The following is a 25,733-nucleotide window of genomic DNA, read 5'->3' as shown; positions in this document are numbered from 1 at the left end:
AAGACCTGCTAGAAAAAATGAACTGATTATAGCCAGATAAAACTAAATTTAAAAAAATATAGTTCTATGTTTAGATTTTGTAAATGAAATGCCAAGTCTAGAATAGAGGAATTCAGTTCACCAAGAAAAATAACTTGACAGCACTATTTGTCACCACATATAGTTCATTCTAAATTTACCTGGTAATTGACGTGACCATCTGTGTTAGTTAATTGGCTTTATCCAAAGAAAAGACAAACTTCTCATATCTTTATGATAGGAGACAGTTCTGCAACTTGGAGAAAGGCAGCCACTTAAGTGAAGCTACAGAAATGGGGAGAGCTCTCTTGATAATTATACTTCAAAGAGATGGCTCACAGATCCTTGAAAGAGATATACTTGGGTCATAAAGCTGGTAAGAGGTCTATTTTTCTTCTAAAAAGATTTACATACATTTCAAAGAGACAAGAAAGAACTTACAAGTTTTCTAAAGTTCTCTAAGAAAATGGGTGAGGCAGAGTCTTTTATTTTCAACACAGAGAATTAAGTCTCTTATTTTTAATTTATATTTGCCCTTGCAGAAGAGAGAAATTGGAAATGCAGAGAAAAAGCAAAGAGAGAGTTTCCATCATATATCCTCAGATTTAAGATGCAGAAAATACAAGAGGCTAAAAGAGAGAAAACGATATTTGTTTTTTAACGACTTATTAAAAAAATGGGTGATATCAAGGCAGATGGTTTTCATTAAAAAAGGAAATATATATCATATTGTAATTTAAAATTATTTGGAATATTTACCGTTTACATCTAATATAAGTTCAGCTCAATAAAATTATGCTTACAAATGTGGGGGCGGGGAAAAAACTTTCTTCATTATTTATTTTCCCAGAAAGATAACTGACAAGCTAAAAAGAATTGCATTGGAAAGACTTGTACAACACTACCAGAAACCCACTTTTGGGACTGTGCTCTGAGAAAAGAAGAATGCATACAAATGAATAAGAAGAGAATAAGTAGGAGAAACATTTCTTTTAGCTTCCTCTGTTGGAGGTTCACAAGGCACATTTCCATATTAAAGCTCCTATGAAGCTTTTAAGAAGTTCTTTTAAATTTGGTAGAAATGACATAGGCTACCCAAACAAGGGCAAACAGCCTATATTTTCAGAACTGGGTATACCAAGGGAGTCAGCCACTATCACCTGTCTGTTGACTTTATAGATAAACCAAAATTTAGAATGGTACAAAATATTTGAGTCATACTTCCTCTACTTGAAGATTTCCTAGAATTGTTTTACTTTGTTCTCACATTGAAAAATGCTGTAGAGAAGGTTAAAAGCAATCTCAAAGTGAGTTTTTTTTTCTTATTTTATTCAGTTTTGGTGGCTTATGTGCCATAGAAATCTTTCTTTAATTTTAAGTCCAGGAAATTTATATCAAAATGCCACAGTATTATTAAGTCTGAGTCCATTTTAATTAGAATACGATGTCCACCTTCAATTTGTTGAGTCAAGTGTTTTCTTAATTTCAGGATTTTTTTTTCTTGATTTATATTTTTAAGTCTACTTTCTATTCTAATTGTTCTTTTCTTTTTTATGTGGACCCTGGGTATGTGTATAATAGATATATTTTTGGCAAGTTTTCACATATCTTTTTTCCTAATTATTTAAATGCTTTTTCTTCTATTACATAATTCAATATACTGAAATTTGTCCCTCATTTACGTAGATTTGTTTTCAATGTGTGTATGTTTCAACGGTTGCACCGCTCATATGGTTTTATCTTTGTTTCCACTTATTTTGTTGTGTTATTATTTCTCCTCTGAGCTCCTGTATTTCTGTCTTGACATACTCACACGTGGAGAACTTTTTTCTTTAATCAAGCTACTTGATTCCATAGAAAAATGCTTCACCAAAGTTTTTATCTACTCCATGTTAAAATATTTTGTTGGCTTTGTTTTTAGCTTTTCATTTATTTTTTATGACTTTTTGCCTTGTATGTTCTTTCTATAAGGTTGCATACCTGTGCACGTGAGAAGTTCTTTCTGGCAGTTATTTACAGAATTTAATGTGGGAAGAGACTGGCTAACATGAAGAAGAGTGTGGTAAACTGCTTTGTTGCAAAAATGGAATACATGTAGGTGCTTTTTCCTTCAACTCTAATTCCCTTGCCACTCCATGCAGACAAAGGATTAGGAAGGCTTTCTCAGTCCACACACTTGAGCCTGATGTCTAACACAGAAGTTAATTTTCCACTGGATGGCACCAACCACTTTGGAAATGTGCTGCTCTGACAGATTTGCTCATGATCTGAAGTGGTCAGTGATCTCTGAATCTTCTCTCTCAAAATGGTCCCCTGTTCAATACACATGGTATACTTTATTAAAATATTTTAAAGTTTGGGATTATCATCTAATATAAAATTTCATCTTCCATTTGTCATTTTCTTTGTTAGAATTGAACAGAGATTGTTTCTTTTCCAGCTTAAAAGTGAAATGCCTTAATCGTGTATTTTTTAAGAGTAGATCTTTTACTGTCTCTTCCATTTCGTCTATAAGGGCTCACTAATTCAGTTTCAATCACTCTAGAGCAAATCTGGGTAATTTATATCTCCCCCAATTATCCATTTCATTTAGAATTTTATTGGGGTAAATTTTTACAATTAATGCTGTTTATTTGAACTTTTTTTTCTCAATACATGCATTTATAGCATAAATTTCACTCTAATATCTGCTTTCGCTGCATCTCCTGGAATATTGTGTTTTCTTTTTCTTTCGTTCTGAGACATACTTTTTTTTGAGACATATTTTGATCTGCTATTTGATTTCTTATTTGGCCCATTGCTTGTGCAGTAATGTGTTGCTTAATATTTACATATTAAATATTTCATATTTACAAAAAATTTGTTACACCAATTATTTTATACTCATTTAATATCCTATATCTATAATAGGTCCCTTTATTAATTCTGATATTTTTGTAATATCTTGACTCACTTTGAAGAAGTTAATTACATTTCTTTTAAAGTCTACTGTTTGCTCTCTACAATCTTGATATTAATTTCTTGTCAAATTGGGTTTAGTGACTTACGTTAGTAAAGCATATTTTCCTCAAAATTTTGGTGATATTTTTGCTAGCTCCTGATATTTTTGTTTGATAATTTGCTTTTGCCTGGCTGTGGTTGTACATTCTGACATAAGAGCTGGCCTTAGGAGACTACGGGAGCAAAATGCTGGTAGACCATGCCAGAAATCTCTGTTTGATTATGTCTGGCTTCAATGATGCAGGCACTCACCCTTGCCACTTTGCTCCAAGGGCAAATGTAGCTGATGCCCAGGGAAGGAGAGGACTCTGGCCAGCTATTCCACATGCATTCACCCAAATAATCCCATCTCTGAAGGTCTCCCCAACTGTTTGAATGTGTTGCTCTGGGCCTGAAGCATCCTTTGGTACCATTTCACATCTGCTGCTCAATCCTCTTCTGTAAGCCTCTTTTCTCTTTTTTCTGTATTTAATAGATTCTTCAAATGACATGACTAATTGATAAAAGATATTCTAGTTTTCTATCACCACTTTTGATTTATTATTTTGTATTATATATGGCCATTTAAAGGTGATTGGGGTTGGAGAGAGTTTTTATATTTTGTCAGCCATCTTCAGCCAATGTTCTTGTTCAACACTTCTGTGATTACTGATTTGAAACCTGTTTTTTTTGTGTGGCCTGGGTTAAACATTTCTAAGAAGAAATGTTGTAGACTTATCTTTTCTAGAAATTTGGAGGTTTGTTTTAGTGGTATTTTTTGTGTGTGTGTGAGGGAATTTGTCACTTGCAGAATATTTTTTCCATGTGTAAATATGGCAGCTTATAAAGGCCATAATGGTAGAAGAGCAGCCTGATTATACCTTATGCATAACTCCTGGTGCAAAGATCTGAAGAATGTCATTAGATATTTTATTATCTAATAGTCCTAATTGAAAAGGGCCTTTTTAAATTTTTGATTTAGGTTATTTGGGGGCTTTTACATATTTGGTAGTGCCCATGTTTTTCATCTCTGTGGTAGTCATCACCACAGAATGCAAATATCAAGGTGCAGACATAGTACAGAAGGTTCTATGAAAAATGTGGATATTTGCACTCCAACTTAAATGGTTATTGTTGTTATGTTTGTGTTGAGGAGGAAAAATTTTCCTCTACTATTCAAGATTCTTTTTGGCTGGTCTAAGAATTAAATTGACAAGAGACAGATTAACAGGAGAAAATAAAATTTAATTATGTATTATGGGGAATGCACATAAAAATGAGAGATTCCAAAGACAGTAAGGCAAAGTAAGGTATATAGGTCTTTCTAAACTAAAGACAAGGGGGTAGAGGTTTGGGACTTCAAAGGGAAGGAAAACAATTCACAGGAAGATGAAAAATAGTCACTGTTTGGTAATCGAATGTTTGCTGGGCCATTCTGAAACAATGGGACATACAGAGGAATTTTAACAGATTTTGCTAAATTTCTATCATACCTAGCTCATATTATACTGTGGATATTTATGGTAATAGCTCTCTTCTTGGAATAGGTCCTCTATCGGAATTCTTTTAGGCAGTTAGGGAGAAGGTGAAAGGTTTTTCCTGAGCCTTCTGTTTCTTAAACATATTCAGTCTAAAATAATCCACATGCCAAAGAGATACATTGGGGGGGAGAGCAAATTTTGTTCTGCCAATATATTCTTGCATTAAAAAATGGAGGATATGCCAAAGATAACTTGGAAAATCATATTAAAACTTGGAGCTATCTGAATATAATCAAACTATGCAGTTATAATTAGAAAATGCTTAAACTATCAGTATACAAATGTGACTCTAACTGTAGTGTGTATTTTACTATTTGATTCTGGGGAAAGCTAGAAAATTGTGAAGTTTATATAGGTTTATAGAATGTATCTGATGTAAAATTTCTGGGAAGAGTCTTATAATTTTAATATTTCATCCTTACATTAATATTTTATAACTTTTTTTAGTGGACTTTCCAGGATTTACAATAGTACTAAACTATTGTAATAGATAACTATATTTACCAAAGGGTCCTATGAAACTGGAATTAAATTAACAATTTATCACAAATCCCAGTCATTTCCTGAAAAGTGTCTTTGTTCCTGTTTTCTCCCAGATTGCTTATTTATCCTCCAAAACAAATAGTTTGAATTAGGTTTGCTTTGCCTTGAGGCACTCACTGTCTGGACTTGCTCCTTTTTATTCAGTAATCCCTAAAGGGTAAGCGATTTACTTCCTAATCCATATCCTAAAAATAGTTGTAAATTAGTCTTCAAAAAGTGGAATAAAAATTCCTAGAAAGACATGCCATATATCCTCTCTTTGCCCTTCCAGACCTTTTTGTCATTCTTCTTTGACCTGCTCTCTACTTGAGAAGGCTGACATGGACAGACATCTTTGCTGTCCCACACCCTCTGGCTTCAGCCAGTGGTAACCCTGATAGTAGATCTTAAGGAGTACGGATCAGTGGGGTGGCCTGAAGCCAGCTGCCCTACAAGGTAGTCTCTGTTTAGCAGAGAGATTGAGGAGGATATTTGAATACAAAGGTGAAGGTGGTGGGAGGCAGATTATTTTCTTCTGGGTGTGATAAAAAAAAAACATTAAAAAGGGCTGTCTGGGTGGCTTAGTCAGTGAAGCATCTGACTTTGGCTCAGGGTCTTGGGATGGAGCCTCACATTGGGCTCCATGCTCAGTGGGGAGTCTGCTTGTCCTTTTCCCTCTCCCTCTGCCCTTACCTCCACTCATGTTCTCTTTTAAAAATTAAATAAAATCTTTTAAAAAAAATTTTAATTAAAAAAGCATTAAAAATATTGCAGAGAGGAGTGTCATTTTCCAATTATATTTTGAAAGAATCACTCTGGGTCCTATGAAGAGAATCAGATGTAAGAGAATAAGAGGAAGTTTGGAAACCATTTAAGGGGCTGTTGCTTTGAAATAGTGAGAGAGAATTAGCTTGATGGAGGTTGTGAGAAGTACTGGATCCAGGATGGGATATGTTCTGAAGATAGAGACAACAGGAGTTGCTTCCAGATTGGTTATGAGCTTTTATAAGAAGAATTAAGGGTATCTTCAAGGTGAGTTAACTTGAGTGATTAATTACATGAAAGTGGTGGTGTTCACTGAGTTAGGGGAAGTGCTAAAGTATTAAAGAGGAGCAATTTGAGGGTTTATATAATTAAGAGTTCTCTTTTAGGCTTGGTATGGTTTGAAAGTTGGAGATATCTTCTAGACATCTAAGTGGAGATATCTAGTATGCAGTTGAAAATACAAGTCTGGAATTCATGGGAAATATAGATTTTGGAAATATGACTAGAGCTAAAGACATAAATGGGAAATCACGAATATGTAACTGCTTTGAGAGTGGGAAAGGAGTGATTCACCAATAGCATGTCAAGGTGTTGCAGGGTGGTGGATGGACAAGAAATTAAAATTTGAATTCTTAGATTTTTCTTATTCTCTCATTTAGTATTAGATTTTGCTAAATGAAGATTATTAGCAATGTTAGATGTCTTGTACCTATGAGTTCCCCACTGTTCACCTGAAACAAGGCTGCTTTTGACAGCCAGTAACAGAAAACTGAAAACTCAAAATGATTTAAACAATAAGGAAATTTGCTAGCTCATATAACTAGACATTCACAGACATGTCAGGTTTCAGAGTTAGTTGATTCAAGGGCTTAACACTACCATCAAGTTTGCATAAATAAAAAAATCTGACATTCTACAGAGTTACCATAGACTGGCTTCATCTTAAATTTGGTTCCTTTTTGGTCATGGAATGGATGCCAGGTCTACAGATTTCCTCACTTGGTACCAGTAAGAGCGGAGGCTATGTATCATGTTATCTCTACAGAGAGACAGAAAAAAAAAATCTCTCCCAGTAGTCTCCAGAAAATATCTCTTCATCTCTCCTTGGATTGAATTGGGTTACATGCTCCTTCCTGAATCTGCAATTGTGGCAAAGAGGATAGGATTTTTTTGATGGAGGAATAGATGACTTGATATAAAGAAAATCAGGCATAAATGGGAAAAAAAAGAGGCATTTCTAAGATAAGGAAAAACTGGGGATGAGATTGATCGAGGTTAATATTATTAGCATTTGGAAGTCTGATATGGATAGAATTAGGAGATTACTTGGAGTATATAAAAAATCTTACTGGTCAGGTAAAAACACAAAACAAAAAGAATGTATTTCCTTTTTATCTTTTTTTAAATTATTCTAGTACACTTACAAGACTGTTAAACAAACACGCCTCCAGACCTTGGACCCATTTATATCATCTTAATATGAAAATAAGTAGGCATGGCAGAGTATTTGTTTTTCTCCATCTGTTCTATTCCCTTGGCTGTGCCAGACTCTGACACTGCACTCTGGGTTGAATATACCCTAATTAAACTGAGGTTTTTCAAATGTGATTATATGGTAATCATTTCTATTCTGCTCTAATCATAGGAAAGATGTCTTGGACTAATTTTTTACTATTGAGAACTAGATAAAAGTAGGGCCAACACAAATGGCATTTTATCCTCTAATTAATACAGCAGGCTACAACCCTATCATTCTAACAACACATAATCTTTGATGGGAAAGTTGTGGGAAGAAAAGATACACTGTCATTTAGCCATAGACAGTCTTACTGTTATTGTATACAGGTGAAAAATGAATAAAATACCTTCAGTGTTCAGCAAGGGAACTCTGTGATGTTGACTTTTCCATTCCTGAAAAAAATGTACAAACGTAATGAATAAATGCAGAATCTATTTAATAGAAGATCTGACAAAGTTAGGGAATATCTTTTCGTGTTAAAAATGCATTTTGAACCGAAAGCAAATGGTGCTCAATTATTCCAAATAACCATGATGAATTTAAAAAACATGCAACCTCCTAATCAATTTTCCATTACTTAAAATCTTTCATTATAAAGGTTTTAAGAGTGTGCCTATTTTGGGTCTCTCAAAAAAGAAGGGAAAAAAAGAGAAAAATATCAGGCTAATAAATAGCTACCTGCTATGGTGCTCCCCAACTTTTTGACCACTGACAAACAAGCTATCAGTGCAATTTTTAATTCTAAGATTACACAGAAATAAGGTTTTATATGTGAGTGTCGCTGCAGGATTTTCCAGGACATATCCTCATGGTATAAAATATAGGGCATGTATAAAAGAGGTACTCTAAACTCTAGACATAAACCCCTACTTTTACAGCATTAAGAAATTGAAAGATCTAATTTATCCTTCATGTCTGTTAATTCCGAACAGGTCTTTTCCTCTTATATTTCTTCATCTCTCGTCTGTGTGCTGCCTCAATTATACTATTATCAATCTGAACATAAACCAAGTTCCTTGCTTCCTCATTGTGAGCTCAGTAACTTTACTTTGGTAAACTTTTTTTTTTTTTGAATATGTGAATGGAAGACAGCATAAGCATCAGAGAGTACACACCTTCTAGCTTTTTGATGGATCGTCTTTAATTTCTTTCTTCTCCACCTCTGCAGAGAAACCTGAAGAACCAAACACATTCTTGGGCAACACGGTTCTTCCCACAATTAGGTACCTGCAAATCTTGGTTTTATTCTATAAGCCAACTTGTCAGAGAATCTTTTTCTAAATTAATACTCGTGTTAATTTTTATGAATGCAGGATTTTTCCCCCATCTCAACATATATCATTAATATAACTCAACAGAAGGCTATCTGTGTTGAGTCAGCCTATCTTAACCCTTTTACACACTATAAGTCACTAGGTGCCACATGGCATGGTCCAAAACAGGAGAATGACCCTTTCACCTTCATATGAAAATCTGGGCCCTTCTTGATTAGTCCAGGCCTTGCTTTGCACATTTGGATTCCTTGTTATGCTACCTTCCTTACATGCACTAAGTGATTACAGACCTCATCATTTAAATTTATAATTTAAACATAAATTTGCTATAAATTTGTGTTTGAATTGTCTTGTTTCAAATATGTAACAATATAAAAATTTGATGCTTCCTTGAAATAGGATTTCATAAATTGATCTAGACGTTCAAAAGGATTGGATAAAAATGCCCTTAGATTACAAGGAAATGAACTCTAACCAATGTAGCCTAGCTAGGGAATCTGCTAGGGAATCTCAGAAACCAGTAAAAGACGATATTGTCAAACCGTAGGGATGCAACATGCCAATAACAGCTTGCAGGAAGATGATAAATCACAATAGGAATGGGTTAATGATGCAGCAATTATTGCCAAGAAAATAAATTTGAAGTGCTAGGTGACTAGGAAATTCAAATCAAAGTTTCAGGTTAAAAAGTAAATAGTAAAGAGCAATGTGAAAATGCTAACAAGAGAGAAGAAGTATATCAGGGAGAAACTTCGCATGTCTGACTCCATATTGCTTCTGTTTCTTTTTCCGCTGTGACCTATAGCTTAGAAATTTCTGCTTAGCCCTAGCACATAGGCATATTACAGCTGAGATTTGTAAAAATTGATTTTTACCCAAACTCTACCTCATCCAAGAAGATAAGGAAATACATACAGAAATGACTACGCTATGTTTAAGAAATGGCATGACCAGATTCCTGTATGTAAAGATCAACTGACCAAGGACAAAGAAGTTATACAAGCCTCCTGGGATGTCTACAGAGGTCAGTCACCTTTTGAGTCCACCCTCTCCTCCTACTTCCCCCTTTTGCTAACATAAAAGAAGCTTTAATTTCATACCAGGGGAGATGGTTGTTTGGGACAATAGTCCACCATCTCCTCAGTTTGCCGGCTTTCCAAATAAAGTTGCTTTCCTTACCCCAACATCTTGCCTCTCGACTTATCCACTTTTAGTGCTCATTATTTATTAGTGAGAATCTCATTTTAACTTATCAAAAATTGAGCATTTCATGTTGTAGTGTGAAAAACTGACATGACTGCAGACATTCTGAAATAGAGCCAGAGGGGCCCCTGCAGAGAAAGTGCTTTACCTGTCTGTTTGACCTGGGCCATAAACTTTGGACTCGGCAAAATGGCAACTGTTCTAAACAACTGCTTGAGTACAGACATCCTGATGGTCTGAACTTTCTCAATATAGAATTAGTGGTCAATCAATGTATAACCTAGAATAACTTAACACCCACAGGAAACTTTCTTTCCCTCTTCAACTCATGTAATTGGCTCCCTTTCTTTTCCTCATAAAACACTTGCTTTGAGTTTCTACCTGATTCTGTGCTCCCTGAATTGCAAGTCTTTGATCCCAAATAAAATAGTTATTTGCCTCTCATTGTGGTTCTTATTTTCAAGTTAATGGTAGTTTATCAAAAATTTCTTCATTGCACTTTAAAAAATTGTACTTGTAATAGATAATACATTAATTGTTAGTCTTGGATTTTTTTTTGTCTTGAATTTTTTCATGCTGCTTCAAATAGACAGCAAAACAGTAATGGATTGTTTTAACACATGACTTCAGAGTCTTATCTAGCTGATCCATTCTTTTTTCTCTCATTGTACTTCAGTTGTACTGGATATTCATGTTCAATTTTCTTCATTTATAGAATGAATTTATACAAACTAATTGTTAATGTGAGGGAAAGCAGTATAGGCTCTGGAGTTATATGTATCCCCAGCTCTGCCACTAATTGGGAGACAGTGAACAAGAAACAAGATTGGAAGTTACCTGAATGTATATGAAGTGTTTAGGTCCCAGAGAAACTGAGAACAATCACAACCAAAAAAGCTGTTATAGATATCTTCATCAGAATAGAATATGGACATTTATAGACTGACTAGAGAAAGAGAAAAACTTTAAAAGATTCAGTTGATGTAGGAAAACAGGCAAACTAAACATATGGTAACAAAAAGAAAATGCTCTTTAGAAAGATGAGTGGGAAAGACTAAAGAATATAAACAGTGCTCTTTTGGGTTAGCAACAAGGTGGTCTTCAGTGATCTTGGCAAAGGCAATTTCAGTGTAATGGGGGTGGAGGTGGGGCCAAGATGGAGAGGTAGAAGCCAGAGGCAAGGAAAGAGAAACATTTTTTTCCCGAGCATTTTTTCATTCAACAAGTATTTAGCCCCTACAATGTGCCAGACACTGAGCAGGCTCAAAGCATACAATAGTAAACAGTTCTCCCCGCCCTTAATAAACTTAGGCTGTGGAAGAATATGTTTAAATGCCAATGGGAAAGAGTAAGGAAAAGTTGAAAATATGTTGAGAGAAGATATGTAACTAATGATAGGAGTGAAATTAAAGTGGCCAGAATCCAGAGCCAAGGTGGAAGACTTCACTTAGGGAAAAGGCACAGTATTTCTGAGCTGGGTGAGGCTAGGGTAAGAAGAGGATCTGAGCCTTACTTAGCATTGGTTTTTGTTTTGGTTTTTGTTTTGTTTTGTTTTCAAATGGACAGTTCAGCTCCTGAGCTCAGCCTCTTGTCACAGCTGGTTTATGCATAGTACGTGAATACAGGGGTGTGAGGGGAAAGAGAAGGTAGGCTAACAGAATGCTTCCTGCTAAAAAAATTATTTATTACATCCTGCATTGAGGTGGGTTTCACTTTCCTCAAATGATCGGAAATGCAAATCAGAAATTAGCAAAAAATTCACATTTAATAATACGTCTTATTCATTATACCGCCAGGCCATAGCCCTATAAACCAATGAAGAAGTTAATCCAATCTATCTAAAAATAGAATTACTCATTGATGAATTTATTTCTCTGTAAAATCTGCATTTGGGTGATCGCTTCTGAGGTAGAAAACCGGGGGTTGGGGTGCCTGGGTGGCTCAGTCGTTAAGCTTCTGCCTTCGGCTCAGGGCATGATCCCAGAGTCCTGGGATCGAGCCCCACATCAGGCTCCTTCGCTGGGAGCCTGCTTCTTCCTCTCCCACTCCCCTTGCTTGTGTTCCCTCACTCGCTGGCTGTCTCTCTCTGTGTCAAATAAATAAATAAAATCTTAAAAAAAAAAAAAAGGAAAAGAAAAGAAAAGAAAAGAAAAGAAAAGAAAAGAAAAGAAAAGAAAAGAAAAGAAAACCGGGAGTTACGGGAAGTGCGTTGCTCACAGGAGCCTCTAACCTCAAATCCCGCCCCGGTTTTGGAACAGACTTTTTATTGGTTACAGGATTTACGAATCGCCCAGCGGACCGCCTCCGCTTCCCCAGCCCGCGCCTCCAGCCTGGACCGCGGGAGACGGACAGGAGGCGGGGCTAAGGGGAGACGGAAAATTCCTGGTGGATACTGTACCACGGCCCCATCCTCACCCTGGCCCGTACCATCTACGTATAATGCGAAACTTCCAGGATACCTTAGGCCTAGGAACCATCATCATGCATGCAGTTCGTCCTCCACGGCCTGGGAGCAGTAAGTTTAGCCCTAGAGACCGTGTACGCATGCGTAAGACCTGGGCCGCCGCGTGCGTGTGACGTCACTAGCGCGCCGTCTAAACTTCCTTGTTTTTCTCTAGCGCTGGGGTGAGTGACTTTCTAAGTCGGTGCGGAGTTCGTTGCGTGGGTAGGAAGTGGTTCGAGTTGTGAGCGGGTATGCTAAAGAGACTGATTTAGTTTAGATAAAAATTTGGTGTAGTTATTGCAGAAAGACCCTTCATATTTGTCTTTAGCGTGAGCCTGCTGTGTTCAGTATCTTGCTTGGCGTTTTGTGATTTTTGATTTTGCCCAAGTCCCCGCCCTCACAGAGCTCGACTGGCTTGGGGAAGGTTGGTGCGCGCACATTAAAATTAAGTTTTGACACTAGTGCGTGTCCCACTCAAGACGTTTGAGAGTAAGGTTGAGACTACGAAGCACAGGTTAGTATCAGTTCAGTAGTCCTTGAGATTGTGTATGGGCTGGAGGGAGGAGGCAGCATATTTTGGAGTAATAACCTTTTGGTGCCCGATTTGAGTACACACTATTACAACTGCTAAGGGTTTAAAAAAGAAAACCAAACTTTTCAATCCCCCTTCCCTTCCCCAGTAGCTTGTACATTTTAAAGCACAGTTTTGGTAAAGGACATTGTTAGCGTAGTTTTCACAGATCCTAAAACTGGCTTTTAGAGGTACTTCTTTAAATAGAAAACTAAATGGAAAAGGGTTGAGTTTCAATGTCTTAGGGGAATGCATGTATTGATTCTTGTAATAAAATTATAGAATAATTCACTACACCCCCCAAGAGTGATTACTGACTAAACGAAAAAGCAAAACTAAGTCAAAGAGGCTTAAAATTACTGACTACACTTTGGGTAAAACACTAGCCTGTGTTTTCAGCAGCAAGCTGTCAACTTCTCTCTTTGAATTTGCTTTGGACAACATTTTGAAGCAGATCTGATATGCCACTTGAGTTAATAAAAGAAGTCAATGGAGTGCCTGAAGTTGAACTGCTAAATGAATTAAACAAAGTAGATTTCAGTTCTCTACAGCCAGGTTGTGATTATAGCAAGAAATACATCCAGGTAAGAATTTTCATAACTCAGAATGCTTTTTTTCTTCTAAAAGGAATGCTTATTTTTATGTTGAGCTTATTTTAAGAGTTGTTATAGAAATAGTTTTACATGCATCAGAGTGTTTGTGACTATTTGATGCTATTCTTAATTATTTAGCGTTCACGTAGCAAACAGTTATTGAATTCTTTTGTGATACACTGGAATAAGTTTTGAGGGTACAAAGATGAACGAATATGACCCTTGAACTAAAGGGGACTGAATTCTTTTGGGTTTGGACAGTTTACCTAATCTCTAATTATATTCATGAATTGGTATTAGAATTGTGGTATGTGAACACTTAGGAGAGAACCTTTGGTTCTGACAAGTTAGGTCAGGAAAGTGGAGCTGGACCTTAAAGGATGACTGAGATTATACCTTTCATTTTGGGTATAAGCAGTCCTCATGTGCATGTTGAAGAATTTGAATGTTACCCTACGAACTGGGAGAACTTTAATAGATTTTAAGCAGGACAAAGACATGATTCACTTTGGGTTCAAATTACTCTGCCTTTTGGATGAAGAATATATAAGAAAGGGCATGATTAGAGGAAGAATAATTAATTAGTTAAGAGACAGTTGAAGTAATCTAGTTTAGAGTTGATGTTGGTCTGAACCAGAGGCAGAGGAGATCATAGAAAGGAGACAGACAAGATAGTAGTATAATAATAGCAACAAAAGTTAACATTGAGCTCTTTCTAGGAACTAGGTAGTATTTTAAGTGCTTTACATATATTAACTCATTTAATCATCGCAAAGCCCTATGGATTGGGTCCTATTATTCTTTGGCTGTAAGTGAGGAGACTGCATTTCCAGAGGTTAAGTGACTGGCCTGAGATGCAGCTAATAAGTAGTAGAGCTGGTGTTAGAATCTAGACAAGTTGGAACTGACAAGATAAAGAAGCAGAATCAACAAGTCTTGGAGAACAATTAGATGAGAGAGGTAAAGAGGAGTTCAGGACATTTCCCTGGTTTTAAGTCCTGTTAACCCTGGGAAAATAATAGGCATGCTTTTAGGAAGAAAGATAATGAGTTCAGTTTTGGATATCTTTCAGAGGTTATTAGAGGTATCGAGGTGGTAATGTCCTATAGGCAAATAGATTTGGGTTCTAGAGCTCAAAGAGTTCCTACTTAGGGAGATTTTGGCCAAAGAATAGAATGAGAAGATGTGTTGAAGAATGTTAGTGTTAAGAAGGTAGCATGAATAAGAGATAGATAATCCAGAGGTGTAGGAGAAAAACCAGGAGAGTGGTGTCTTGTATATTTTCTTAGAAAGGTAAGTTCCAAGGAGTAGTATCAGTAACTCTTACGTAAATTGCTGTCTGGTACGCACTCTCCTAAGTGCTTCACATACGTTCTCTCTTTTTATTCTTAAAAGGACCCTGTAAATAGATATTATTATTCCCATTTTATAGTTGGGAAAACAGATACAGCATAAGTAATTCATCCAAGGTTAGATCCAAGGTTAGCTATTAAGTGGCTGAGCTGTGATCTGAATTTTCTTTATATTTACCACTAACCAAAGCATTATGTTGTTGCTAAATGCTCAGTCTAAGGTCTGAAAAGTATCTGATTTATAATCAAGAAAGACTAATGTTGGAAAGCCTAATGTTGCTGAATCGGCTTTTTAGTGGTTTGAGGATTGAATGTTGGGTGAGAAAGTGAAGGCAGGAAATGTCTTTCAAGGAGTATGTTGTGGTATTTTGGTATTTTGATATTTTTATTATGGAAGTCATAGTCCTGAAACAGCGGAAAGCATTTTGATTTTAGCTGAGTCAGTTTTGCATTTGGTTAACAGTGACTGGCTCTTATACTACCTAAAATCAATTTCACAGCTACTGCACTAAAGTGAAATAAAATAAATTCAATTTTTAAAAATTTATCTGCATTTTCTTTCCTCTTCTATTCTGCCCTCACCCTGTCCCTTTTCCTTCCAGTACACTCACACTCAAACTCATAGGCCACGTTCATAAACTTACTCCTATAGCAGTTTAGCATCGTGAAAGGGAGTGGAAGGCCTGGAGACAGGCTGGTTGGATTCAAGCAAAGGTCCACCATTTACTAGCTATGTAACTGGGAAAGTAAATTTATCTACCTATGCCTTATCTTTTCCATTTGTAAGCTAGGAATTATAATGGAACCTACTTCATAGAAATGCAATGAGGATTAAGTGTGGAGTGCTTATTTAATGAATTCTAAGCATTCAGTAAATGCTACTTAATGTGGTCAAGATAATGATATCATTAACATGCCTTTGGACAAGGAATTTACCTAGACTCATAGTTTTCAGTGAAAATAATGTACCATAATCTCATTGACCAGAGACAGAATTATTTTGCAATTAGTGAAGTTCAAGCTTAAAAGACTTATTTGAACATTGGGGCGCCTGGGTGGCTCAGTCGTTAAGCGTCTGCCTTCGGCTCAGGGCGTGATCTGACATTCTGGGATCGAGCCCCACATCAGGCTCCTCTGCTGGGAGCCTGCTTCTTTCTCTCCCACTCCCCCTGCTTGTATTCCCTCTCCGTCTGGCTCTCTGTCAAATAAATAAATAAAATCTTAAAAAAAAAAAAAAGACTTATTTGAACAAGACCAAGACCATGATAGGGGTCTTAGAAATAAATTTACATTTTCATATTTGTAAAATTTACACAAGTGGGATGTTTTAACATAAAATGGTTAAGATTGCTGTCTCTATCCATTTTGACTTCACCTCCATCACATTTCCTGTCTTATCAAGTGGCATTGGAATGGCTGAGAACATTTTTGGAATATGTAGCTAAGGGGAAGTTGACCTGTGGAATAGGTTTAATGAGATATATTTGTGTGCTTTGCAGTTACTTCCATTAATAGCCAGAATGTGCGAGCTCTCCCGGTGTAGAAATGTTTTCCAGGAACATTCCCACTCACTGGGTAGTATAGAAAAAAAGTATGGAATCAGAAGTTGTACCAGGGTATGAATATATACTGTCAGACCTAGCATGAGTTGTATATAGTTAGTGGACGGAAATAGAAACTGAAACTATGGAATCTGAAGCTACTTCAAGGACAGTTGTTACAAATCTTGCAGCTTATGCAGGAAAGAAACTTAATAGAAATTTTTTCAAACTGTCAACAGTCCTAAAAATTTACACAAGATTACTAATAACAAGTTGTGAAATACAATTGTTGTAAACTATCAGTAACAAAAATTGTGATTTCTCATTTTAAATATTCCATTTCATATTAAAGAATACATTTTATTGTGAAGGAATGAAAAGGAAGGGATGCATTTAAAGAGGATGTTTAAGATTAAAGAGTAACATTGGGGACAGTTAATAACATAGGCATGTGTCTAAATATGTTATTGATACTGATTTGTAATTTCTGCAAGATTTCAGTTTTTTTGGAGTTTATTAAGACTTAATAGGTCACCATGTGGTTTGCTTTCCTGAACATTCCATGTGTAGTTGACAGGAATGTGTTTTCAGCAATTGTCTTTTCTGGTGGTCCGTCAATGTTAATGGTATAAACTTGTACGATTGTGTTTTCAGGTCTTCTGTATTTGTACTGATTTTATTTCTCTTTGTTCTATCAATTACTGAGAGAGAGGTGTTAATACCAGGTATGATTATGGATTTGTCTATTTTTTCTTTTAGTTATGTCAGTATTCATCTATTTTGAAGCTTTGTTATTAAGTGCATATGTGTTTAGGTGGTTATTTCTTTTTGATGAATGGATCCTTTTGTCATTATCAGATGTCTATCTCTGGTAACTTTTTGAGCATCTGTTTTATCTGGTAATATAGCTATGCCAGCATTCTTAGATTAACTGGATGGTGTATCTTTTATTTTTAATTTATTTATGTTTTTATATTTTAAGTATCCCTTGGATGGCATGTCACTGGATTATGCTTTTTAATCCAGTCTGTCAATCTCACCATTTATTTGGAGTGCTTAATTTATATGTAAAGTAATTGTTATAATGGTGTTTAAGTAATACCATCTTGCTGTTTGATTTCCATTTGCCCTTTCTGTGATCCTCTTTCCTTCTTTCCTGAGTTCTGTGGGTTCATGAAATATTGTTCTCCCATTCTGTTCTGTTTTCTCTATTGGTTTGAACAACACCTGCCTTATTATTGTCTTTAATGTACTCTAGTACTAACAATATACCTTCTTATTAAAATCTACTTACAGTTAATATTGTACCACTTTTCAAGTAACGCTTCTTATTTCTCATGTCCTGCTTCTTTCTTCCCAGTTGACAAATAGAATTTTTTCCATTTCCTACTCCCCTGTTCCTTGAGCTGTTATGATATATCTGTTTGTATATGTATTATAAACTCCACCTTACAATGTTAGCTCTTGCTTTTAAATGGGGAGTTGTCTCTTAAGGAAATTAAGAGAAGGCAAAAACATAGTCTTTTATACAGACTGACATATTTACTATTTCTGATGTGCTTTATTTTTACCAGTAGACCCAGGTTTCCCTTCATCTTGAAAAACATCCATTAGCATTTATTGTAGTACAGCTGGAGATGAATTTTGTTAGTATTCATTCAGGTGAGAATGCCTTTATTTCACCTTTGGGGTTTGTTTTTTTTTCCCAGGTTTTTATTTAAATTCCAGGTAGTTAACATACAGTGTAATATTAGTTTCAGGAGAGAAATTTAGTGATTCATCATTTACATACAGGGCCAAGTCCTTATCACAAGTCCCCTCCTTAATATCCATTACCCATTTCATTTTGAAGGTAATTTTTACTGGATATAGAATTTGATGTTGACTTTTTTTTTCCCCCCTTCTGAGTACTTTTTAACATATTCTGTTGCTTTCTGGCTTCCATTGTTTTATAGGTAATGTGTCCTGTTCTCCTTTTGGCTCTTTTCTTATTTATCTTTTGGTTTTAGCAGTTGGACTGCCATGTGCCTGGGTGTGGCTTTTCTTGGAATTTCTCCTACTTATGTATAACTGAGCTTCTTGGATCCATAAATCAATGTTTTCTGTCAAATTAAGAAAATTATTGGCTATGTTTCTTGGAATTTTTTTTTCTACCACATGATTACTTTTTTCTCCTTTCAGGATATCAGTTATGTGTCTATATGTATGTTAAGCTGTTTGGTATTGTCCCATAGGTCTCTGAGGTATTGTTCCAGTTTCTTAAGTATTGTTTTGGTTTTTGCCTGAGTGAAATGTTCAAATTAATTTCTCTTGATCTGTCTTCAAGTTCATTGAATGTTTTTTTCTGCTATATCCAGTATTCTGTTATGCATAGTTAGTGAATTTTTCATTTTAGTTCTTGTACCTGAGTTAGGGGTTAAGGAGAGAATGTAACAGGAAGGAGGTGGGGGCTTTATAAGTAAAATGGGTCTGATAGTGAAAGAAAGAGAATAATGCTCCATTTCAGTTTTACTTTTCTAATCAATATTCTCCATATAGACATTTTTACATATTTTATTCTTATGTTTATTTTCCATTTCCCTTGTATTTTCTTTCATATGAAATACAGTTTTATGGATTACAGTTCGTTTTCTACTTCATTGCATTTAAAGTCTTATCAGATACTTCTTAGTATTGTCAAACTTACTTTGCATTTGGCTGATTAGTGTGATGTTTCTTATGTACTTTAATAGTATATATTATTTGTGAGAATCCATTTTCTCTGATTCAATTTTCTAACAAATCATTACTACAAGTTACTACTGAGTTGTATCTAGTTGTAACATTTTTATTTTGTGTGCCTGATATAGAGGCATTTAAATGATACAGTTGTTTGCTAAGTTCTTACTTTTCTCCTGATTATGCAGTCTACTACCTGTATTTTTTAATTTTTGTTCCTACTTATATTAATGAAATATTTTTCAGTTTTAGCCCTTTTATTACAATAATTCCTTTTAGCTATAAGTGAACATGTTATTATTCGGTAGGGTTAAAACTAGGAAATATCCTTTATTTATTTCTCATGATTATCACATTTTCATGAACAATGCTCATTTATTTTAAAAAGTTAGGTCAAAGTATATGATTTCTGTTCTTTCATATATCTGAATGAATCTCTTATTTTTCAGCTCTCAGTTTGAATACTTACATACCCTTTTTTAACCTGCAGTTACCTCCTATTTATGTTTCTTGAATTTTGTTAAATGCATTTTACTCTTAAATTCATTGTTTTTTAGTGTACATTTCTGCAAGTTTTGACAGATGTATAGGAACATATAATCACAAATATAATTAAGCTGTATAACAGTGCATCACTCCCCCAAATTTTATAGTCAGCTGCTACTCCAATTGCAACCCCTGGCAACCAGTTTTTACCAGTTTTCTGACAGTATACTTTTTGCCTTTTAAGAATGCCACGAAGAGGGATGCCTGGGTGGCTCAGCTGGTTAAGCGTCTGCCTTCGGCTCCGGTCATGATCACAGGGTCCTGGAATCGAGTCCTGCATTGGACTCCCTCCTTAGCTGGGAGCCTGCTTCTCCCTCCCTTTGCTCCTCCCCCTGCTTGTGCCCTAGCACTCTCTCTCTCTCTCTGATAAATAGATAAAATCTTAAAAAAAAAAAAAAAAAGAATGAAGAATGCCATGTAAGTGGAGTCCTGCACTATGTAGCCTTTTGAGTCTGGCGGCTTTCACGATGCATTTGAGATCCTTCCAGGATGTTATATTGGTCAGTACTGTTCCTTTTTATTGGTGACTAGAATTCCATCACAGTCCACTTCTTCATTCCTCAGTGTAGCAGTATTTGGATTCTTTCCAGTTTTTTAAAATGATGAGTAAAGCAGCTATAAGCATTCATGTACAAATTTTTATGTAAACATAGGTGTTTATTTTATTTGGGTAAATGTGAAGTGGTCAAGTAGCTCTCAAGCAATGACATGTAATCCAGCTTCTAGGTGGTGTGCTACATACAGTTCAGTAGATTTGGTTGGTCAGCAGGAGCCAAGTAGATTAGGTTCGTACTGTGCACAAAAACATTTGTATCGTATCTGAGAGGCACTGACCTTAGGAAGACTCCATTCTTATAATGGGGGCGTGTGTGATACATTTTTAATATCTAATATTCACTTTTATCCTGAAAGCTAACATGAGATTTCTGGAGTATAGACCTACTGTAATTTTTACCCTCAACAATGACTGCATCAGTTTTCTATCCCCCATCTTCCTCATTCAAGGCAATATGGTGAGGATCAAAAGTCTTTCTGTGTGTGAAAAGGGGATTTCTTGCACTGTAGAAAAGGAACCTTGAAATTATGAATCTGGTAGTTTATATAGGACAGCTATCCTATCCAGCTTTACCCTCCCCTCCTGAGAGAGAAAAACCACGTCTTCTGAATGTAGATACATCATTTGGAATGTAAAGGACTGTCTCTAGGGTTCACCCATCCCTTATTGAAATGGAAACACAACTCTGGGGACATAAATCTCCCTGGAAGTCTCTTACTATTCAGTCATCCTTAAACTTCCAAAGCTTATTGTTTAGTTCAACTTCCATTTTTTCTTTGCTCACTTCAGCTAAAGATAGGAACAAATTGTATACTATCTTTCTAATTGGATAACTTATTGTGAGTAAAACTGCCTACTTAATTTATAACTGAGGGCCACATAATCAACTAAAGGTGTTTCCTTAAAAACTTGAATATTTCTTTTTTTTTTTTTAAGATTTTATTTATTTATTTGACAGCCAGCGAGAGAGGGAACACAAGCAGGGGGAGTGGGAGAGGAAGAAGCAGGCTCCCAGCAGAAGAGCCTGATGTGGGACTCGATCCCAGAACGCTGGGATCACTCCCTGAGCCGAAGGCAGACGCTTAACGACTGCGCCACCCAGGCGCCCCAAAACTTGAATATTTCTTATTACTATCCCCAGGAAGAAATCACACTGGTGTTCTTTTGTTCGTTTGTTTTTTGGGTTTTTTTAGTTGATTTCTGCCTTTCACACAGGAAGCACAAATACTAAGGGCCTACATGGTACCCTTGGAAGCAAAGAGTTTACAATTGTTGGGGACCCTCAAGAAAGGACATTGATCAGTCAGGCAGCATAGGTTGACAGGCTCCCCTGTGCGGTCTGCCAGCGGGGAAGCCTCAAGGCCTAGTTCGGTCCTATTACTTCAGTTTAGTCCTTGTTTTCAGAGAGACCACTGGAGAGCAGTCAGTTAAATCTGACCTACTTGTCCAGCTCATTTGCCATAGAAGTTGTAGAAACTTTTCAAAGTATCTTACATGGAAGGTACAGGAGCTGGGCCATGCCCTGGGGGCTCATGGTTGGGCCCAGGTGGGGGATGCAGTTAGTTAACTTTCAGAGTTCCTGTAGTTTGTGAGAGCAGCTCCAGAGTGCCTTTCCTTTTGGGTGAGGGTAAGGCTTCTGGAATAGTTATGAAAGACAGAGATTAAAATTCCTTCCTTCCTCTGTACCTCCTGATGTTTGAAGAGTTCCTTTTCCAGGATTGGGGGCTCCTCCCCGGTGCTGGGCATCTCTCCCTAGATGCCTGAGTTTTTGGCTCTCCATTGTTAACAAAATCTGTGTGTCCCATTCCAGAAACCATAATGTCACATTTTTCAGTCATTCTGGACTCTCACTTAAAGCTTTCTTTCATCTAGGTGGATCAAGTGTCAGAGTAACAAAAGCACCTGTTTTGAGTTCATTTTGATTAATTTAATCTGATCGAAGTTCCCTTGATTACTTTGTGTCTTGATAGTGTGTCCTTTCCTGTTCTTTTATATGCCTCATAATTTGTTGTTGTAAGCTGTATCTCTTTTGAAGGGCAGTGGAAACCAAAGGCAGTAGTTTTTATTCCTGGGAATGTGCGGGTCTTTCTGCTAGGCCTCAGTGTGGTGTGTTGAGTTAACCAAGTTAGAAGTTGAGGGAAGTTTAGGATTTGTTCTGGTTACTTTCGTATTCATTTAGAGTTACTTTGTATTTAGAAGGCGGTCGTTTGGCCAGAGGGGTTTTCTCACTCTCTTTAGTTTTAGGTCCTGTCTTTGTGCTTAACCTCAGCTAAAGTTTCTCTCCCAGCTCTTGTTCCTCTGTCCCAGTTGTAGATCATGTTAATTTTTACTAGATACTCGTTGTTAGTCTTGTGATAAGTGAATGTTCTTTGTTCTGATTTAGCCTCAGTCTTACCAGGCAAGGTGACCTGGGTCTTATGGGTGAGGTCTTCTAGTGATTCTGCCCTGTCCCCAGCTGTAGGTCTGGCTCTCCCACCTGTTAACCTCTTTCTTCTTATCCCTAGAGGGGTAGGGGTCTCTTTTCAAAGAGACCTATAATGTATTTATTCATAGGATCATTAAATTTTAGAGCCAGAAGAAAGTATAGAAACTATCTAGGTTAATTACTTAATTTTGTCTGAGAGACTGTGATTAAATAGCTTTTTTAAGGTGACAGAGCTGGTTAGTTACAGAAGAATGAGGACTAAACTTTATATGTGCTTTACTTCATTGTTTTGTCCACATTGCCCTTATTTATGAGATTACCATTTTGCATTTTTAAATTATTCTTTAAATTAGTGTTTATTTCTTTCTAGGAGCAAACTCTTCATTTTTCTTCAGTAGAGAACAACCTTATAGGGGTTAAAATGAAACTGAAGTTGAGCCACCTCATCTTTATCTGTAAAATGAGGAGTTAGATAATATTTAGCTAATAAGATTATTTAAAAAATTAAGTTATGACCCTAAATAATTAGGCCTTCTGAAATTTCTTTAGTAAAATCACTTTCATTTCTTAAATATAGTGACTTGAACATAATACTTTGATTTTTTTGAAAAATAAAAGTTTATTGTTTTTAAAATAGTTTTTCCAATTTTAACTTATCTCTTGGCGTTATAATAAGCTCTTTTGGGTTTTCTGTATAACCATTTTTCTCTCATTTTAGGGGAAACTCTCCTTTATTTCCTCTTTAACTTATGGTGGAAACAGAACAGCTGTATTGAAGATTGCACTACAAGGTATTCAATATAATATGACCATTTTTGCTTAACCTTTTCTTACAATCTACAAATGGATAACTTAATATATATATATATATATAATATATATATACACACACAGACATATATACACACACACACACATAAGCACAAAAATAATTTCTAAAGGGTAATACATACACAGTAGTGTAAAAAACTGTAGAATGAAATAAACTTTTTTTTCACTAAATTTTTCGGTACCATGTATTCTCTCTCCCCTCACCCATTTCTTCTATTTTGCTTCATATTCCTTTAATCTCATATCTAAACTTGTTACAATAGCTAACTGGTCCCCTACTTCTATGTGTGTGACCTAAACAGCTTAGCAAAATTAACTTAAAATACTCCTTTCAGCGTGTTGTTACCTAGGTATAGTTATATGAGATTATGCCTTCTTCCTAGTAACCCTGAAATAATCCTGGTAGGCTAGGAAGAGCTGCTATGGAGTATTTGAGGACCAAAACAGATCTCCTCTGAAGCCTGAAAATGGATTGAAGAATGGCCTGCAGCAGTGAATGGGAAACAGACTTTGAACTAGAACACTCTGTAACTACTGAAAACCATTTATAGATTGGACACTGTTCTAGGTATGGGAGATATAGTAGTGACCAAAATAAAGCTCTTGCCTTCATGAAGTTTACATTTTAGGGGGGTAAATAAATTCAGTAAATAATTACATAAGTAATATTAGGTAGAAATGTGGTCTGAAGAAAAATAAAGCATGATAAGGTAGTAGGCCTGATGAATCATCCTTTTGATATATTGTTAGGTTTAATTTACAAATATTTGATTAAGGATTTTTACATCTAAGTTTATGAAGGATGTTTTTCCATGTCTTTCTTTTCTTGTAATGATTTCGCATGATTTCGGTACTAGTGTAATGCTGTCTTCCTGAAAAGAGCTATTAAGTGCCTCCTTGTCTTCTGTTTTCTGGAAGAGTTTATTTATAATTGTTTTTATTTCTTCCTTAAATGTTTGTAGAATTCATCAGCGAAGCCAACTGTGCCTGGAAATTTCTTTATGGGAAAGTTCCAAACCCTAAGTTCAGTGTATTTATTTGTTAATAGGACTTTTCTTTTTTATCTTTTTTTCTTTGAGTAAGTTTCAGTAGTTTGTGTTTCTAAAGGAATTTATCTGTTTCATCTTAGTTGTCAAATATATTGGCATAAAGTTATTCATAATGTATTTTTGATATACTTTCAGTGTTGGTAGGGTCTGTAGTGATGTCCTGTTTCATTCATTTGATATTTTGTGACTACTCTCTATCTTTTTTCCCCTGATCATTCTGGCTAAATATTTATTTTATTGATCTTTAAAATCAGCTTTTCTTTTCATTGATTCTTCTCTGTTTTTCAGTTTTCTGTAACTATTTTTTGTTCATCTGCTGTTTTCAGTGTACTATTAACTTCTAATACTATATTTTTCAACTTTGAAAGTTCATTTTGAGACTTTTTTTATATCTTCCATTTCTCCTCGTCATGTTCATGGCTGGTAATTTTTTTTACTGGATACCATTTAGAATTTTATATTAGCAAATGTTGGATTTATTTGTTATCCATTCTTTAAATATTACTTGTCTTTATTTTGGGATACGTTACTTGTCTTTATTTTGGAATCAATTTGATTAGCTTTGTTGGGGTGGGTATAAAACAACTTTTATTTTTAGGCTAATTTGGCCTTATCACTAAGGAAATACCCTTCTGACAGTTATACTCTCTGCCTTTTGTGTGAGGATTCCATTCTGTCTGGTTGGAACCAGAGCAGTTCCTAGCCCTGTGTGAGTCTCAGAATTGTGCTGCCTATTCCTTTCAAGTGGTTCTTCCTCTTCATGAGGTACTTGCCTTCCATGTACTTGAAGATAAATATTCAGCCAAAGACCTAAGGCACCCATCTTCAGATCACCAGAGCACTCTCGATCTGTGCTGCTGTCCTTCTTTCGGCACTCTGCCCTGCAAATTCTAGCCACCTTTTTATTCTCGTATTGGAACTCTTCTGAATTCAGTGAAGGCTGTTGAGCTTTGTTGGATTTTAACTCCATTTTCTGCTGCCTGGAAATTCTCCAGGAAGTAAGCTAGGGATATTGTCTTACTTTCCTTCTCAGATCACTTTCCTGCACTTCCTGTTTGATATCTGAAAACTGTTGTTTCATATATTTTTTCTTAGCTTTCTAGTCATTTTAACATCAGAAAATAAACCCAGTCTCTATTAGTCCACATGGCCAGACACAGACACCTGATAAGTGATTCAAGATATTAACATTGTGTTATATTTTGATTAGAAACCACTATGTTTTTGTATTTGAGAATCATTAGTGATTCAGTTATGTATACACTTATTTTGAGGAGTTGAAGAGGT

General features: G+C 35.8%; 1 protein-coding gene, 1 long non-coding RNA gene and 1 pseudogene across 13 annotated transcripts in view; 2 read left to right on the top strand and 1 right to left on the bottom strand.

The window, feature by feature from the left end:
- Nucleotides 1-4,092, top strand: part of LOC100479691 — a 50,524-nt pseudogene extending 46,432 nt beyond the window's left edge.
- Nucleotides 4,093-7,525: 3,433 nt separating this feature from the next.
- LOC117804390 lies at nucleotides 7,526-12,334 on the bottom strand. Its single transcript, XR_004628759.1, has 3 exons — nucleotides 12,281-12,334; nucleotides 8,460-8,518; nucleotides 7,526-7,736 (listed from the first exon to the last, which is right to left on the bottom strand). It is a non-coding gene; the product is annotated as an uncharacterized LOC117804390 (long non-coding RNA).
- POT1 (protection of telomeres 1) overlaps nucleotides 12,142-25,733 on the top strand; it is a 78,980-nt gene continuing 65,388 nt past the window's right edge. Inside the window, exons 1-3 of one of the 12 annotated variants that reach the window (XM_034671404.1) lie at nucleotides 12,142-12,446; nucleotides 13,290-13,419; nucleotides 23,285-23,357. In XM_034671404.1, the coding sequence (XP_034527295.1) occupies nucleotides 12,307-12,446; nucleotides 13,290-13,419; nucleotides 23,285-23,357 (343 nt within the window). In that variant the 5' untranslated portion in view covers nucleotides 12,142-12,306. Of the gene's footprint in view, nucleotides 12,779-13,234; nucleotides 13,420-23,284; nucleotides 23,358-25,733 lie in introns of those variants that run through there. The other 11 variants (XM_019806866.2, XM_019806861.2, XM_019806860.2 and 8 more) reach the window with 11 other exon arrangements.

Source organism: Ailuropoda melanoleuca, chromosome 1 (assembly GCF_002007445.2).
Source record: "Ailuropoda melanoleuca isolate Jingjing chromosome 1, ASM200744v2, whole genome shotgun sequence".
NCBI lineage: Eukaryota > Metazoa > Chordata > Mammalia > Carnivora > Ursidae > Ailuropoda > Ailuropoda melanoleuca.
The sequence above is the reverse complement of the archived record's forward strand: the minus strand, read 5'-3'. Positions and strand labels throughout refer to the sequence as shown.